General features: G+C 36.9%; 1 protein-coding gene and 1 long non-coding RNA gene across 3 annotated transcripts in view; both read left to right on the plus strand.

Annotated features, from left to right (window-relative positions):
• Window positions 1-3,643, plus strand: part of LOC119083740 — a 32,875-nt gene extending 29,232 nt beyond the window's left edge. The window contains exon 4 of the long non-coding RNA XR_005088918.1: window positions 3,548-3,643. This is a non-coding gene — a long non-coding RNA (uncharacterized LOC119083740). The remainder of the gene's footprint in view (window positions 1-3,547) is intronic.
• Window positions 3,644-6,843: 3,200 nt separating this feature from the next.
• LOC119083649 (serine protease filzig) overlaps window positions 6,844-19,327 on the plus strand; it is a 39,507-nt gene continuing 27,023 nt past the window's right edge. Inside the window, exon 1 of one of the 2 annotated variants that reach the window (XM_037193422.1) lies at window positions 6,844-7,466. In XM_037193422.1, coding sequence (XP_037049317.1) covers window positions 7,340-7,466 — 127 coding nt within the window. In that variant the 5' untranslated portion in view covers window positions 6,844-7,339. The remainder of the gene's footprint in view (window positions 7,467-19,327) is intronic. The other variant, XM_037193423.1, reaches the window with a different exon arrangement.

Consider the following 19,327-nt stretch of genomic DNA (forward strand, 5'->3'; position numbering starts at 1 on the left):
ATATTGTTATTTCAATTTCAGATTTAAAATGTGTTTTTGTGCCTTACGATCATAATTCGACGTTTTTCGTCACTGCACCTACGATCGAAAAGTTCGACCATCGGCCGCAATCGAGTGTGCCAAGTAAAAGTGAAATTGTTGTAGAATGATTTCTTTGTTATTGTTTGTGTCACACCCCCCCTGAACCAAAATAAAGTTTTACCGAAAATGCACCCAAAAATTGATTGCTGTTCTAAATAGAGGGACCCTAGGGGAGTTCAAAACGATGGTCCGTTAGGCTGGACCAGATGCTACCCCAACCCCATACAACTAAGAAAAAAAATGTATGGGATGTGGAAGCATCTGGTCCAGCTTAACGGACCATCGTTTTGAACTCCCCTAGGGTCCCTCTATTTAGAACAGCAATCAATTTTTGGGTGCATTTTCGGTAAAACTTTATTTTGGTTCAGGGGGGGTGTGCGTGTGTTCCGTCTCATTATGATCATTACCGCACAAAAAACGTAGTTCGTAACTCGTGATGAAAAGTAGAATTTTTCAGGACACGTCGTAGGCTTGTCCTATTCGGCTTCGCCTCGTTAGAATAAGCTTACGATTAGTCCTGAAAAATTCTACTTTTTATCACTTGTAACGAAAAATACTATTGTCTGACTGTGAAAAGGAATTCTACGAAAAAGTTTGTTAACTCTGCACCAGAGCATAATTTAAAGTGGATAATCTACATTGAGTCAGTTTCTGTTTGAACATTTTTGAGTGAGGGTTTTCTCGTGCACATAACATTAGAGATTTGAGTTCATTTTACACACGAACGATGAAAATAAATTGGTTCTTTGTGGTCGTTCTGTTGCTTGTGAATTTTACTCTGATTCAATCGAAAATGATGGGCCGCGGCGGCGGTAGAGGTATCAGTGGTAGTTCGCGAGTGTATAATAGTCGGCGCACATTTTATCACCAGAAATATTCGTCGAGAAATTCCTACGGCAAATGGGAAGATGTGCAAGTGAAAGAATTCAAAGAGAAATGGGTTGTACCACTTCGACCACCTGATCGTTCACTGATGGAAAACCCAAAGCGGCTACAGTATTTAGCAGCAAATAAGAAAGAGGGGAAGTCTAATATTGGCAGATTACTGGCGGGGTCCTAGCAGCGACAGTTCATGTTTCCAGATGCTAAAATGTACTATGACAGTCATAATACTTACAAAGTCAATTTGTGAAATTTACTGTCATTTCAATTATTTTTTTTTATTGATTTGGTAAATATATTTCTTCTTCATTTTTGCTTTTTGTTTTATTTTCAACAAAAATTCATCGGATAACGGTCAAAATCAGAGTACAATAAATGGGTAAGGGAAATGTGTTGTAATATAGTGTGGATCATAGGTTCATCCATATTCGGTATTCAATGTTTACATTCACCAATCATAAACATTATTGATAGTGAAAGAAGTGGAAAGGAACCTAGGGCACTTAGGGAACTTAGCTTTGTATTGGAAATTCATGACTCTAACATAATTTTGGTTTGGCTCTTGGAGTGGGAATGTTGGGATTTTTTACAGTACGAAAATTATGATCCGGTTAAGTTTTTCAATAAATTTACCTCTATCCAACGCACTTCAAGCAAAAATGCTATTAATGACAGCTGCCAAATAGAGGACTAGTTTGTATGGAAAAATTGTCCAAAATTGGTTTACACTGCCAAAATTTGTTCGATACACTGTCCAGTTACAGCACCCTATTTAGAGTACCACTCATGCTTGAAGTGCGTTGCTCTATCACAGAGGTCTTTATGCGTTAAATGCATAGCAAAACGTACAAATTCCAAAGATTATTTCCAAGAAATAAAACGAAGAAAATATATCTGCGTACTGATGGGTGCCAATGCGGATGTTCATACTTAAATTATAACAATTGTTATCTCTAACGCGACTATAAAATTATTTCAAACGGAGTTCCATCACTGATGGCACAATAAAATCTCATTGAGTTTAACGTTCTGGTTCACTCAATAAAATCAAAGTCAATGTTTCGGGGTATATTCACTGCGTCATTTCGTTGAAGAATGCATGAAACAAAGCAATTTATTAATGACAATTTGATCATGCGAAATTGAAAGTTCCGGAAAAACTTTTAAAAGTAAGAAAGTCACGCCGTAAGTGTGCCTAAAATTTGAATTTTGAGTGAACGATTCGATGAAAAAGTGAACCGAAAAATACATTTCAACGCATTTCTTTATGAAAATGACGCTACGTTAGAAAGACCTCTGCACTTTCCATTTTGAATTTCGACCGCACTTACGGCGTGAATTTCATTTTACATGCCCCCTGCGTTGAAACACATTCACTACATCGACAGAATCATAATGAATGATGATCGAACTAATGTCCTTTCTTTATTACGCTTGAAGGAATCTGGTGTTTTTACATTTACAAAGTGTCATTTGAGAATTTTTTGACTTTTCCCCCAAGTCCTGTCCTATGTAATCATCATTAAAACTAATACCTAGAGACAAAGTAGCTGTTTACAAGGCATTGGGTGGGACTGAAAGTCCTACGTAGGTAAGCGTTGCCTTTAAAAGACTTACTATGGTGAAAATTTAGAAAAATTATGGAAAATAAAAGAAATAAAAAGCTCGAATCAAATTGAAACCAATTTTTCTTGGAATTCCTGCACCCTCGAACTTTGGAAGTGGAAATACCGAATTACAGAACCAAAATTTCAAATCGCATAAAAGAAATTGGCTTACGTAACGCAGTCCACATCGTCAGACGAAATTCACGCAGTAAGTGTGCCTAAAATTTGAATTGACGCCGTAAGTGCGGTCGAAATTCAAAATGGAAAGTGCGGAGGTCTTTCTAACGTAGCGTCATTTTCATACAATGAAGCGTTGAAAGGTATTTTTTGGTTCACTTTTTCATCGATTCGTTCACTTAAAATTCAAATTTTAGGCACACTTACGGCGTGAATTTTTAGTGAATCGAATCGTTGAAAAAGTGAACCGAAAAATACATTTCACTGCTTCCTTGTATGAAAATGACGCTACGTTAGAAAGACCTCCGCACTTTCCATTTTGAATTACGCATCACATTTACTGTCAGCAAATAAAGGCGACTAACGTTATCAAGTTTGTAGACCACAGGTGGACGCGTACCCAGCCACACCAGTCATAAATTACTCAAATATTAGGTGAATCTCCCAGTAGATCTTGTAAAATATTTTCTGAGCTAAAGCCGGTGAATCTCTCAGGAGATCTTGTATAAATTATTGGCGACGTTCTTTTCTATCACAACAATCACAGTGATCACAACGACACCAGACGGAACACATGTTGTTGCTGTCATTTACTTTCGCATCCTCGTTTGAGGGGCGAAAGTACTTTCGCTCCTCTGTTGGGAGGCGAAAGTATTTTCGCACCTCTTGTGATGTCGTGGCTAACTGAGAGTTGAATTTTTATACTTTCGCATCTCATTCGGGAAGCGAAAATTACAACTTTCGTAGTTGGTGTAATGAAAATGAATTGGTGAATCTCTTCACGAGACCTTTTGTATAAGGTAACTTATCTGGGTCCGTGCTATCAAAAAATGATCTTGGTTCGCTTATGGGAATTTACATGCAAAAAATTTGATAGCACGAAGTTTGATTCGATGTATCTAGTTTCTTGCTATGACTTTTGTATGGTAGCACGAAGTAAGATTCATACAAAAGCACGAACCGCGATCAGCATAGCACGAAGCTGCATCATCAATAAAATATAAGTTGCTCTTGATTATTAAATCTTTTTCATGAAATTATTTATTTAATCGTTAATGAATTAAACATACTTCAAGTTGACACTCAGTCTAAGCCAATTCCAATAACACTTTCCACGTTATCAATGCTCAAACTCAAAATGTTGTGAAATAGCACGAACTACGATAAATTACCTTAAACATAATGTAGTAGCGGGATGTTTGTCTGTTTGTTTGTGGGTAATGATTTTGCCGAAAAAGCTTACTTTCACTGCCTGTTGTAATGAAAGTTCAGAGGAAAAAAAAACACTTTTTGATAATATGTTGTGGGCAATGCTCTGAAACGTGGAGAAAACTTGGAGAGAGGAAAACTTTCTTTGAAAATAGTGAAGTTATGACTTGTGGGAGGTGGAAAATCGGCAAATGCAAATAGTTTGGTTAGTTTGAGGGATGGAGCTTCGGTTGGGCTGAAAGTTAAATAACCAACAATTAAGGATGCAAACGACCATTTGCAGGTGATGAGAACGCTTATTGAGAAGTGTCGTGAATCATCGACATAGTCTTGCTATTCATAGACTTCGAAAAGGCTTTCGATTATTTAGAGGGATTCTTTTGAACAACACATCAAATTTTCATTCCAAAACCACATTCATCGAAACACTACCCATGCATGTTTGGTATTATTGGAAAGCTAAGACCAGTATCAGTTGGGGAAAACAGTTTATTTATTTTTCTGTTGCTTTTCGGATGCATGTGAACCGTTAGAAGTTCGCCGAAATTATCCTTTTTTTACCCATACTTTCAACTGCTCATAACTCAGTGTGGATGAATTTTAAACCCAACAAGACCCAATCTGCCCCGAAAGTACATGCAATTACCTTTCTAATGACACCCCACACGACCTTGTACGTTTCGCGGAATACGAGAAATTTCCATAAGAAAAGTGCATGTTTTTGGTTTTTGGTCACCTCAATCTAGGCACATATCAAAAAATCCACTAGAAAATGTGTCCGATTTCGGCAGGCTGTTTTTCAAAAGAATCCCTCTCACGGCGATTCTGCAGAGTGTTTTTAGGAAGTTAAACTGGAGTAAAATGGGAATAAAGATAAATGGAGAGTACCTGAGCAATCTCCGCTTCGCTGATGACATTGTACCGATAGCAGCGAATCTAGGCCAGGCTCAGCTTATGCTACAACAGTTAAGTGAAGAGGCAAGCAAAGTTGGCCTCAAGATGAACTTATCGAAAACAAAAGTCATGACCAACATCGGGGGCGACAGAGAAATCAAAATTGGTGACACTGTCATTGAACGAGTCGACAGCTACGTATATCTAGGATGTAAACTGAAGTTAGGTCTGAACAACCAGACTGCAGAAATAAGACGTAGGATTGGTCTTGCATGGGCAGCGTTCGGAAGACTCAGACTAATTTTCAAAAGCAAAATGAATAACAGTCTGAAACGCAAAGTTTTCGACACTTGTGTCCTTCCAGTGCTCACTTATGGAGCGGAAACGTTAACTTTAACGAAAGCATCCGAAGATAAATTGAGAGTGACACAAAGAGCCATGGAACGGAGTATGCTTGGAATAACACTCAGAGACAGAATGACGAATCAATGGATTCGACAACAAACCAGGGTCGTTGATGTCATGGAAAGAATAGCATCTCTGAAATGGAGCTGGGAGGGACATATTGCAAGAAGGACAGACGAACGTTGGACCGAAAAGATTATGAACTGGCGACCATATAAAAGACGAGCTATAGGTAGACCACCAGAGAGATGGACAAACGGAATTAAGAATATTGCAGGTACAAACTGGCAGCAAATGGCAATGGATCGTACGAAATGGAAAGAAGTTGGAGAGGCCCACATCCAGCAGTGGATAGAAACAGGCTGAAAAAGAAGAAGAAGAAGAAGGATGTGGATGTGCCAGCTTATTTCTGGAAGCATCCACTCTGCAAATTTGCGAAATCAATCGGACCTGAATGCGGAAGAACGAAATCGATACGAATAAAGTACTCGAGAGCGCAACATAGAACGAATTCATAATTTAGTAATGAAATAAATAAATTTCAGGTCGTTACGTTACGTGGTTAGGTTCCGTTTGTTGTGACACTGATATGCGACACTACCTGGCACTTGCGTCCGTTCATCAATAATGACAAATAAACTGGTCGTATTTTACCGGCCAAAGCCTAGGGAGGCCTTTTTTCTTTTTCGCAATTTTTTTCTGGAGCTACCCAATATGGGAGACAAGCAGGAAGAACATCTCCACCGGCTTTCTATTAGTTTCGTATTTTTTTGGAAATTTTTGCTGTTCGATTTCCCTTAACACGATGATTATATGTGTCTCAACCAGACTTGCATTACATTTTCATATTGTTTTCACATGAAGAGCTAACCATTTCCTAATGTTCAGATCTCTATCTTCTTTCTCAAGATGCGATCGCTTTTACCATTTATGACCATAAATGACCGTGTAATATCGTCTTACAAGCAATAATAATAGCGACTAAGCCTTCCGATCAATGAAACACCAGAAACAAATGTTTGTTACGATTGTGAGAATGTTACGAGCACTAAAAAAAACGTTGCAAACATTGTGACACGGTAACAAACACAATCTAAATTTAAAATGCAACAGAGCAATGTACCAAAATCACAGGTGTTTACCATCAAGCTCGTTTATTCTGTTTAAATAAAACAAAAAAAAAAAAAAACAAAAAAAAAATTGAATTTTATACTCACAATCATTAGATTCGCCATGAACTTGAAATACTACTGCTTCGAGAGTGTGCAATTCACTAAAATCAACGATCTCTCTTTTTTCGCTTTGACTCATCGGCCTTATATATGTATACCATCCATACCATTTCTCAACGTACACTATAAATGAGTATTATAAACTGTACGGACTTCTTATCTTCGGTCGGTATAGATTGGATTACCGCTCGTGTATAATATACGTGGAATGTTTCTTTTATATTCCACTTCACTTCTTGTACACACAGCACACACGTTTTACATGGTGAAATTACATGTGTGGTAAAAGACAATGTTTCTCTTGATCGAAAAAAACATTGGTGGTATGGAAAAGAAAACACTCTTCGGAGGTAAAAGCATTTTCGTTTCAAATGTTAACTGAGGATGGTGTGTTTTGATAGTTTTTAGTTGGACTCCGGTGATCATTGCGGCAGGTCGTAAAGAAAAATCTTTAAATCGAAAAGAAAGAAAAAAAAAATTCTTAAAAAATTTCCGTGCTAGTGGAGTCGGGGATTCCAATTGTTTTTAGAAATCAAATTTTTTTAAATTGAAACAGAAATTTTGTGCAAACTAAATTTAAAAAAAAATGTAATTTTCGTCGGATGATCAACCCAATTCACTCAAGAACTCGCTTCGAACAGGTTCCAAGTAAAATGTGCAAATTTCAAACGGCAAATTGTTTATGACAAATTGAAACGGGCAAACCGAAAAAAGTGAGAGAGAAAAATCAACGAAAATCTCCGGAGAAATTAGAATTACAAATATTTTGGATTTTTTGTGCGTTATAAATCAAGCAAATCTGATCTGGTTATTCAAAACCAAGGAAATACGAGAAGTCGATGAATTTATGATATGAATACGTTGCTAATAATAAAATCGATCAAAATGAATGTGAACAAGTGGTATCTAGTGTTATATCTAACTGTTCTCATTGGCAACATTTACGTTGATGGATTAAGCACGGCAACTAATGAACGTGGTATGTATTTCAAATTTATAATTCAATATTCCATGCTGATGATGATCAGCGGTTTAATTAATTATTGTTATAAACCAACACTTAAATGGAATTCATTGCAATATTATAATTGTCAGTTGTAATCGAGGTTGTAATGCTCCTCAACAAGATATTTATTATTTTCCATGGTGACCAGTGCTGTAGCCAGATCTTATGTGGCACTGATGGACTTGAGACAATTTTCAGAAATGTGTGGAATGATTTCAAAATGACGCCATTTCTTCTGAAATGCATTTGTTAGTCTCAGCATTGGTTCATAAATGTCGTGATTTCAGGTTTTTTCATTTCCATTTGAAGTGTTAAAATTTTCAGAATATTTGGTCGCTCAAGATTGTATTTGACTAGAAAAAAATTTGTCGAGGGATTTCAAATCTCTGTTGCCTTTCTGATTTTCGAAATACGCGAGTGGAGTAATTGAGAGTGATTCTTATAAAACGACTTAATTCCTCAATTGACTTTACGGGATGAACTTCTATTTTCATAGGCGTACTTGTTCAAAACTCAATTTATGTTACTTTGATCATGATCACAAAACGGAAAAAACCAGCACCTCATTCACATAAATACACATTTTGGTCAAAAATTCCAATCTCCTCCTGAACCAAAAATGTCCGTCTTAATTCCTTCATTCCGTAGACTGTAATTCTTTAGATCTGATTCTGTAATTCCAATTCCGTGTTTTTAATTTTGTGGATATGTTTCCATTGCTTCTACAGGCGTACCGTCTGATGACGCAGTCGAGGCACCTTCACATTCCAGTTCTCTTTATTATCTTCAATTTCGATTTTCATACCGCACTTCTTCCGATTTCCTTATGGGTTCTCTCTATGTTCCACAACTGGGCCCATAACCTGTTACCCTTCTGATTTTCTAATTGCGTGAGTGTAGTAATAGAAAGAGATTCTTATAAATCGTTTTTATTTCACAATTCACTTGAATTCCAACAATCTCGTGGAATAAGTAAACGTTTGTGCCCGGTTTCATCCACGGCTAAAATAATTGAAAAATATACGCGAAAGTAGCCATGAATTTTCGCAGTAGATTCTGTGATAACCAGGCTGTCACACCTGTTTTATCAGAAATTTTTGTTCGGTGGCGATTCGCTGTATACACCGTAAAAAGAGTGTTCATGATACGGCTCTGCACATATAAACGTAATATACATGCAATTCACGAGAAGCAACCGTAATTGCACACATTATCATAAAATTAACCCATATCTGTTAATATTCTTCTTTTCTTTCCAACATCAATTTTTCATATTTTTATTACAATTTTTGCATATTATAACCGAGCTGTGTATACACACAGCCTGCTTTTAATATATGGATACATATACCTCATACAGGCTTTTAATAATGCTTCTTGATGTAACTTGAAAAACCAAATCAGAACTCGAAGAAACGACGAAAAGAAAGAATGAAGGAAAAAAATAACAACAAAAACTTAAAGTAATCTCGTGCAATTGATGGAGAGATTGAAATGAAACGATAGTCGTCTTGAATACATAACTTTCATTAAGTCAATGACATGACCTATATAAAGGATTTCAGTGTTGAAAATGATGCCGGTGTGACTTTTCGAAAGTACGTTTTACAGCGTCCGGATAAGAATATTGTATCGGGTTTTGTGTTGTTGGACACAGGCCAGTGTGTGGATGGAGACTTTTATCTTCATCATTTTCTCACATTTTTTTTTCTTCTTTTTTCTTCTTCATATTCGTTCGTTGGATTCTACTTCTTTAATAGGTCAACAGCACACACAAATCGAACAAAAATTTTTGATTTGTAACTCATTCGTTAATTTTTAATGTCCGATTGTCGTGCTGTTTATACACAGTAATATGAGTTTCCATTCGATTAACTTTTTTGTTTTTGTTAATTTGATTTATTTCGTACAGACATTCTATCTCTTCGTTCTGTTATTTTGTAAGACTTCGGTTTGGTATATTATGTGTTGTTGTTGAATGAAATGCACTCGAAGGCATTGCACTTCTAATTTTCGTGGTGTTTGTTTAGTCAAACTACCAACAAAAAAAAATGCGAATGTTTGTGTACTGGCAGGAAAATCATCAATTTTAACTCTTGATTTACTTAGCAATGTACAGCAATGTCCGATAAAGTTCACGGTGAAAATGTTGACAGGTATACCCGTATGGGTAGACTTGTCAAAATTCACTGGTTAAGCTTGACGAATATTGGCTGTACGCGCCCTTAACAATGTGAATTTAACGAAAAATTTCCTTTTTTTTCAGCTCTTTTCACATTGTCATAAAATGTCAAACTTGCTGCTAAATTTTCCCAATTGAATTGAATCAATCGAAGAAAATTGGTGGAAAACATGCAAGTTTGAAAATGAAAAAAGAGCTGAAAACAGAAGAAATGTTTCGTTAAATTTACATTGATGACTTAAATCAGGAGTAAATGTCAAATTCACGTTGCAGCTACAGTTACTGCAGTAGCAGTGACTTTTACGGAAATTTTGAAAATTTGATTGATTGCTTGAAATTCGAACTGTGTCTTAGATTTTACGAATTTTACGAAAATTAGAGCCCGTTAAGACTAAACGGTTAACATTTCCGCGAAGCTTTGGGACTTCAGCTTAAAAGATTCAATTTTGTTGCTACTCTTTAATAACAAAGAACGGACCACGACCATTTCACTCCAACAAATTTATTCAGCACCTAGTGCAACCATGAAACGTGTTTCATCGGCATTTCGTTTGGGTCTGTACAATCATTATCTATGTTAAACAATGTGGTCAAATATTCTTCTCTTACCGTTTTGAAACCTGAGGATGCATTGTGGAGAATTAGCTTAGAATTCATTCAGTTGTTCCATTGATACTGTTCGTATATTATTAACATTTTGATGACAATGTTTTGCGGTTATTGTGTCACCTTGTTTTTTTGTTGTCAAAAGAAACAAAACAAAAATCGCTCGATAGAAATTTCGAAATTCAAATGAAACCAAAACGAAACAGAAAGAATTGTATCCGACTAAAATGTGAGCTTAAATGCTGTAGCGTTAAGGATTTAATCGACATACTTGGCATTGTTGTATGCCATTATCATTCATTCGAAATTTATGTGCATCCGAAAACAATACTAATCGACTCACATACGAAAAGCGCCTCGTTCTTGTTTGAAGTGGATTTTGCATACGATGTAGCGTTTGGTGTATGTTCGTCGGTAGTAGATTAACACATATCATATTTAAGCTAGTTGTTGGAGATTACCAACAGGGGGTGTAGCTTTTTAGCTACCTTCAATTTTTACACATACGTTGGCACAATCTCTAACACAAATTACGATTCGTGCACGAGCGGAGCGAGATCAATTCTTTGGTATACTCAATCCGCTTTCAAAGAATCGCACGGCTCTGATGTCTGTACCCACCCAAGAGGACTTGTTTTGAGATAGAAACTGACCAAGTTCACCTGTGTAGATTAGGAGCGACAGAAGATCGGTTACGGTTACAAACTATTTGCTAAACATTTTCCAGTGCAAAAAAAGTGAATTTTCGCAAAAGTCGACCGAAAAATGGTTGTTTGTTCAACTGGGGAAAAAAATTGGAAATTTCATTTCGAATGTGTTGTTGGTGCACGAGTCACCCGAGAAAATGAAATTTCCAACTTCTTCCCTGAGGTCAACGTTTTCCACAACTAAGACTTCGAGCTCAAGCGGAGGGAGAAAATGACTATTTTCTCGCCGGCGTTGTGAAATAGTTATTTACAATTTTCTCCCTCGTTGAACAAACAACTATTAAAATTCAGAATTCAGAGTCACTGAACAAGAGAACAAGATGTACAATTCTGATAGGAACTCACGTGGCTGCAGAACAACGTTCACAACCGAAAAAGAAATTAATTTGAGAAGCAAATGAATCCTTTGATTTATATCCAAAAAGCGATGCACACCGCATCGGTGAAACAAGACGAAGAAGAAACAGTTTCAGAAGAAGCAATTATGATCGGAACATTTGTATTTAATTTTGGTCAGTTACAGCGAATGATAACGAAGGATATGCGGAGAAAGAATGTCGGTGCTCATTTTATTATGGTTGTCAAAATGAAACGACGAGTAGTGAAGGAAAGTCGGGATTAAAATAAATGGTGAAAAATGAGTCTTAATCGTACGATTCGAATTAATTTGGTGGATTTTTTTCTCTCGTTTTTTTTTACTGGTTCATTGCTCTTTCAGCATTCTCGTTTATCTGCAGGTTATTCGAGTGGATGGAAGCGATGTTGTCGGTAAACAAAAAATAAATTATTGCAAATTCGGCCGTACTATAAAAGTCACTTCGGATAAAGTTTGATATTAAAGAAAAACGTTTTTTTTTTTAATCTTCGTATTTGTTTTGTACATTCAAAATGCACCATTCGTATCAAATAAATACAAATAAGCCAAACATATGGACAGATCAGTTGCACATATGCGATCTTTTCAGAGTTTTTTTTTCCTTCTCCCCTCAGACTTCATGATTTCTCTAAATGTCTGCAGGATTCATTTAAGTGGGTGGCTTGATCGTACTTTATGACATATCTGTCTGCTGCTTTTATGACCGAAATTTTTGCATTTTTTTCTTCTTCGTAATATTTAGTGGAAGGACCGACGAAGAAAAGATCACTAGGCCAATTCAGAGAAGCTAGTGACCTTGCAATGTTCCAATCGACGCAAAATTGATCAGTGACCATGTGGTCTAAAGGAATGTGAGGGTGTAAAAACTTCACGACACGTGAAGTCCACATTAGTCATTTGTGTACCTGTTTTGGACGATTGATTTTAGGCAATTTCGCGGATTGTAGGCCGAACGAAGTGAGGTCTACAAGCGAAGGTGCCTTAAATCAACCGTCCCAAACAGGTGCACATGTGAGTTTTCATGCAGAGGGCCGGAAACCCGAGAAAATTCGAAAAATTGCCCTCATTTTCGGCCCCGAAGCATGAAAATTGATGTTCATTCCTAGGCCCATAACCTGCATCTACACTTCTTATCAGGCATGAGCGCCGCCGAAAATAAGCCGCCGATTAAGCCGCCGCCGGTCATTTTTGAGCAAGCCGCGCCGCAGCCGAGCCGGTGCCAAAAACACGGCTCAAGCCGGCTTGAAACGGCTGGAAAATGAAATAAAGATTTCGAAAGGTGAATGGGTGAAATAATTTTGAAAACCGAGATTCCTGTTGATCCTAAGTAGCTCAAGTACTTTTTGATTTTTTTTTTTCAAAATTAAGAAAAATTTGGAAATTTTCTTGAATTTTCATGAATTTTCCAGAATGGTATATTACGTCCTCGCTTCTAAGTTTGTTGTTTTGGCAAGTATGACCTTTGCGGAACGAGCCGAAGGCGCACAATCAGTTAATTCACAAATTTGAGAAAACTTTATCGATCTTTGCGAATTTTCTCGATTTTTTTTCTTTTCAATTTTTACTTGATTTTCGTGAGCTTTCGAGGCAATAAAACTTGACGTGTTAGTGAACCTTAGACTTAGAGACTTGCTTGTAACAAGACCAGTTCCACTTGCACTTTGAACAGCCTAATCTACCTACATTTTCGCTTTCCGTACAATTTCATTTTCATGCTTACTAGTTCATTTTCCATGAATTTATCTAAACGTTTTTATTTTGAAAAAAATTTAAAAGGAACCTCCAGCCGAGCCGTTTTAAGCCGGCTCAAGCCGACTTTTTCGCCGCCGCCGAGAAATTTTTTTCGGCTAGCCGCCGCAGAGGTTTCTCCGTCGGCGCTCATGCCTGCTTCTTATGCAGTATAGCACTTATAATATCGATTTATATAGTTCTCGCTGCCTTGAATGGAAGTATATAAACACTGAAGCTGCAGGTAATCCATAGTCTCAACGGATCAGAGAAGTTACGGATTATGACTTTCAGGTGAATTCATTTTTGTTATGTTGCCTTACTCATATTTTCTTGTGCTTAATGTTGTCGTACCTGCTAAGTTTGTATGGAATCGAAGTCACCTCACTAGCTGCAACTTGACGCAAATGAATTCAATATGTGGGCAACATAACGAAACTAAATTGACCTGAAAATAGGGATCCTTGTGTAACTGCGCATATCCACTACCTTCAGCATTTATATACTTTGGTCGTGAATTACTTTTCCAACATTCGAGCTTGCTTATTCACCACGTTTTATCAATTCTATTGAAATTGTTAACGCTACACGTTACGGCGCTGCATTTACTCGAAATTTCCGTATGTAATCTCCAATATCGCGTAACAGTTTAATACTTGTAGGAACGAAAACAATCGAAAAACGTTCCCCCCGACCTCTATTTCAATTTTCTTCTACCCACTACCATCTCTCCAATTGCTAATGTTCCACTCTGAATAGCAATTCCTTTCAAGAGATTACCTTGCATTTCAACCGAAAAGGAAGTCAAACTATTGTCGTTTGATAAGCAATAGAAATGGAATGCGGACACTGATGGCTACAAGAGTAGAAAAAAAAAGTGAGTCGTCGTTTTGTAAATGCGGTGAAAACGTTAAATTTGTAATTCGCAGTAACGAAATTATTTCATCACAGCAGTTGGTTGAAATGAATTCGGATATGTGCAATGATATGGCATGCTATAGGTCACCCAGTAAAGGTGAATTGCTAAACAAACATGCACAGACATCTTTTGAGTTAACATTTTCGATGGATAGGAAATGAAGTTTCAAAATGATTTTTTGGTTGTTGTTATATCCGAACAAATGGTCTGTTATTATCGGTTATTCGTTCGTAACATCAATATCGAATATTTGGACATTTAATAGTCGGTAGCTGAATGTTGTTTCATTACGGTATGGTGGTGCAATTGTACGTGGGGCTGTTCATAAATTACGTTTAAGCAAAACTTATTATTTGTGATTCTCTTCCTTCATCTTCTATTCGATGATGGAAGCGATGTCTTACGTTAATTTCTGTTCTGTCCACTTTTCCATCACACTTCTTCTTCATCATCATCGTCTTCACTTCTCCCATCACACGCAGTCCATTATAATTGCGTTCTATTGCTTGAATGAACTACAAAACTCTAATCACTTGTTTTATCGTCTTCATTGTGCATCATCAAACGAAGAACTGGTTTATAACACACCATAACTCATGACCGTCTAAGCGATTGCACAGTCATTACTGTGAGTGAGTAAAAAAGCATTGATTGAAATGTGAAAACAGACGTAAAGTGTAGTGATGGAAAAATGATTGAGGAAGTAAATATTAGCGCAAAAAAGGCGTAATGCTCTCAATTTATTACAGAAAACGATCGTCGACCAACATCACGTTGGATAATCTATTGCAGAAATAGAATGTTTGGTTTTTTGTTCGTATGTGGTTTGCTTCCATCCATTTAAGTCATTGTAATCAATCAAACATTTTCAGAGACAAATCCGTGCATTCCGCCCACTTACGGATGTGGTACAGTCTTACTTATCAGCCATGTCAACCCATTTCGATTTTGGCTATCTGCACATTGCTGCCAATCGTTGGCTACTCTTTTCTTTCTACCAATTATTGTCTTTCAGCTTCCTAACGTCTTCTTCAACAGTGTTGATCAATCTTCTACATAGGTCTCTTGAATATCATTCGTGAAATTTGAATTTGATGATGGAACCGGTCACATACGGCTAATCATCTGTTATCCATAACGACGACAAAAATAATGGCAAGCTCTCTGCAATATGGTCGCTTATATAGTAAAATTAATGTTAAAAAAATTGAAGTACAAGATTTGAAATCAACAGATCAAAAATACTTTGATCGATGGAAGTAATAGATCCGATAACAATACGAAATATGATCGCCGTCTGTAACGGGTTAAACCACTGAACCACTTCAAATTTCAATCAGTCAAAAACACTCAAAAGAGTAAAAGTGACGCAAGTCCCTGTGCATACTTCCAAAACAACTGATATCGCTGGATGTGACGCATTCTGCGCTTGTACGCAAAAACTGTAACAGGAAAAATTTGACCAAAGAAATTCTAGAAAAAAAAATTTACCAAAAAAATTTTGCGTCACAAAGTGGCAGATGATTCGGACGTATTAGGACGTATTCTTGCCTATTTTAAAAAATTTCTTAAAAGTACTTTCCTCAACATCTGCCACTTGTGACGCAAAATTTTTTTGGTAAAATTTTGTTTCTAGAATTTCTTTGGTCAAATTTTTGCTGTTACAGTTTTTGCGTACAAGAGCAGAATGCGTCACATCCAGCGATATCAGTTGTTTTGGAAGTATGCACAGGGACTTGCGTCACTTTTACTCTTTTGAGTGTTTTTGACTGATATCAGTTCTTTTGGAAGAATTAGTAGATTGAAAAAATTTGAAAAATTTAAAAAATTTGCAAAATTTTGAAAAATCCGAAATTTATTTAAATTTTTAAAATTTTCAAAATTTCAAAATTTTCAAAAATTTAAAAAATTTTAAAAATTTTAAAATTTTGAAAAATTTTGTAAATTTCAAAAAATTTAAAAAAATTTAAAAAATTTTGAAAAATGTAAAAAATTTTGAAAAATTTAAAAAATTTGAAAAATTTTAAAAATTCTAAATTTAGGAAAAAAAATTGAGGCGAGCAGAGCTTACCAAAAGCGAACGAATTTGTTCTACTATACCCATCCACACACACACACTTAAAGGTGTTCTTATATGGAGCTTATATGGGAACTTCGAGGAGCCCTAGCTCCGAAACGAGGCCGGTTCCCCCCAATTTTTTTTTTCTGGAATGTCTTAGAATGACGACTAGAATCTACTCCCAAAATTTCAACAAAATCTAAAGAAGACTTTAGAAGATAGGAAACACGGACGGACGGACGGACAGACGGACGGACGGACTAACAAAGTAACGTAGGATTTTTTCATTTCGTTTAAAGTACTGAAATTGACCAAAATGTATGGAAATGGGGCTTCTTGGAAGATTTTTTGCGTGGCCAAATTTTAAGCTGCAAGAACGTGTGATAGCTCGTTGAACTCGTACGGACGCCTAGTTTTTTTTAATGGTAATTTGGAGTCATTTGTATTTGAATTGTGGAACTTCAATATTTGCTGTATATATGGTTCTGCAGTCTACGACAAAAAATTTTTTTTGAAACTTTTTCTAGTTATAGGACTTGCGTCACGGGCGCTATGCTAACGCGCGCCCATGATTTATTAATTGAATCCTTGTCCCATTCTTGAGCCTTTCTGTTTGTCCAGCGTGAGTTAGTGCTCTTCTTTATCACTTCTAGTGCTGCACGTCCTATCAAATCTGCACTATCTGCATCATCTGTGAAAGCGACTAATTGCTTTTGATGGAATTGCTTATTAATCGGGACTACAGAGTTACGATGGCATATATTCCCCAGACAGCAGAACTTGAGTGCATAACGTTCTAGTTAGTAATCATATCTTTGCCCGAGTTAACGGCTGAACTCTAATAAAGTCAACATATTTCTCACGCTCGTTCTAACAATTTTTCAATTTGTAAAATTCAACGACGAAGTCTTAGGTGCGTGCACATAAATAATTACCACAAGCTATTTAATCAAATTAGCGCTAACCTCTAACACTTTTATGGTGATTCTGTCCTCTCTTTCTCCTTTTACCATTAAACACACGTTACAGTCAACAGTCTCTTCACCATTTTACCTGTATATGAAAATGCTAGTCAAAATCCGAAACCAGTTAATTTTCTGTCGTGTTGCGCTTACCGTTCTTATCAAATAAACTTAAGAAGAAAGACGAAACATTTCTTCGCTTACATTTGCCGTACATGCAACGCAAACAAACATTTTCGAAACAAAATCTTCGTACGATCAGAAAGTCGTTATGATTCAATTAGTTATAAGAAATACCGATAGTTTTGCGTTTATAACGGGCTCGGTGTTCAACATTTTTCGTTACATTCGATGTCTTTCGCATAAATAGGTGGCTGAATGTTGGTTCGGCTATGGCACTGTTTGTTTAATTTTTATTTAAATCCGTTTGGTCATGGGTAAAATACAGAAAAAAAAACATTGTTGATCTTTGCGGTGCTGTGCAGAGCTTGTTTCATATTGTTTTGCAACTTCCAATGGAGAACAATAAAACAGAGACATAGGTCGTATGATGATTCAAAATTAAATTTCTCTTCAGCTTACTTACTTATCAGTGCCATAGTAACCCAACTGGGTTTTTGCCTGTCTGCGGCAAACTTTGCCATTGCTGATGTCGATCTTCGGATACTGATCTTCCAATTGCTGACCTTCAGCTTCTTTTACTGCTCTACCGTTATCCATTCCTACTACATGTCCTAAGCCTGGATGATTTGATTGCTCCTACGACAGCCAAAACGATTACTCAACTCTTTATTGTTCCTTGCTCTCCACACGTTATTTTCCTGGACGGGGCCGCAGAGTTAGCGTAACATTTTACTCTCGAATACATTGAGTGTATAGAGTTTGAACGGTTGCTAGGAATCTCGCGCCGCGTCATTCACAATAATTCACATTTTGACAGATTTTGTATAAGGAAGATGTCACTTTGTGAGTTATTGTGAACGACGCGGCGCGAGATTCCCTAACACCGTTTGAACTGTGTCGCCATGCTCAGGAGAGAGCTTTTCAACTGCGTAATATGACTTGTTTCCTTGTGTCTTGTGATATTCTTCCTCTATATCGTCAGAGATCAATATCTCTTTCGGGACATGGCACGATCGTACCGAGGTACTTAAACGAATGCAACACTTTGAAGCTAGATTCAGGCATGAGCGCCGCCGAAAATAAGCCGCCGATTAAGCCGCCGCCGGCCATTTTTGAGCAAGCCGCGCCGCAGCCGAGCCGGTGCCAAAAACACGGCTCAAGCCGGCTTGAAACGGCTGGAAAATGAAATAAAGATTTCGAAAGGTGAATGGGTGAAATAATTTTGAAAACCGAGATTCCTGTTGATCCTAAGCAGCTCAAGTACTTTTTGAATTTTTTTTTTTTCAAAATTAAGAAAATTTTGAAAATTTTCTTGAATTTTCATGAATTTTCCAGAATGGTATATTACGTCCTCGCTTCTAAGTTTGTTGTTTTGGCAAGTATGACCTTTGCGGAACGAGCCGAAGGCGCACAATCAGTTAATTCACAAATTTGAGAAAACTTTATCGATCTTTGCGAATTTTCTCGATTTTTTTTTTCTTTTCAATTTTTACTTGATTTTCGTGAGCTTTCGATTTCTTCTCGAAAACCATTTTCGTAATGAGTTAAATGAGTGTACTGGAGCATGATTTTCCATTTCGTTCAAGTTTTGAGGCAATAAAACTTGACGCGTTAGTGAACCTTAGACTTAGAGACTTGCTTGTAACAAGACCAGTTCCACTTGCACTTTGAACAACCTAATCTACCTACATTTTCGCTTTCCGTACAATTTCATTTTCATGCTTACTAGTTCATTTTCCATGAATTTGTCTAAACGTTTTTATTTAAAAAAAAAGTTAAAAGGAACCTCCAGCCGAGCCGTTTTAGGCCGGCTCAAGCTGACTTTTTCGCCGCCGCCGAGAAATTTTTTTCGGCTAGCCGCCGCCGAGGTTTCTCCGTCGGCGCTCATGCCTGGCTAGATTGTTCCATTCCAGTTTATTTGCATAGCCCTTACTACCTTCTCTAGTGCTACAGATTGAACGGAATCGTTGACAGTCTATCGCCCTATCAACGAAACGTTGATGTATGTTCATATTGTATTCTGAAGCCTTTCGGTAGACTCCTGATTATGCTTTCAGTGTAAGCTTCTTGACGATCCGATAGTATTTTGTAGACTTCAGAAGACATATTTCGTGGTGGTTTTCGCAGTCCAATCTACTGTCCTTTTTGTTTATTGTTATCAATAATCCCATA

Source organism: Bradysia coprophila, unplaced genomic scaffold (assembly GCF_014529535.1).
Source record: "Bradysia coprophila strain Holo2 unplaced genomic scaffold, BU_Bcop_v1 contig_70, whole genome shotgun sequence".
Lineage (NCBI taxonomy): Eukaryota > Metazoa > Arthropoda > Insecta > Diptera > Sciaridae > Bradysia > Bradysia coprophila.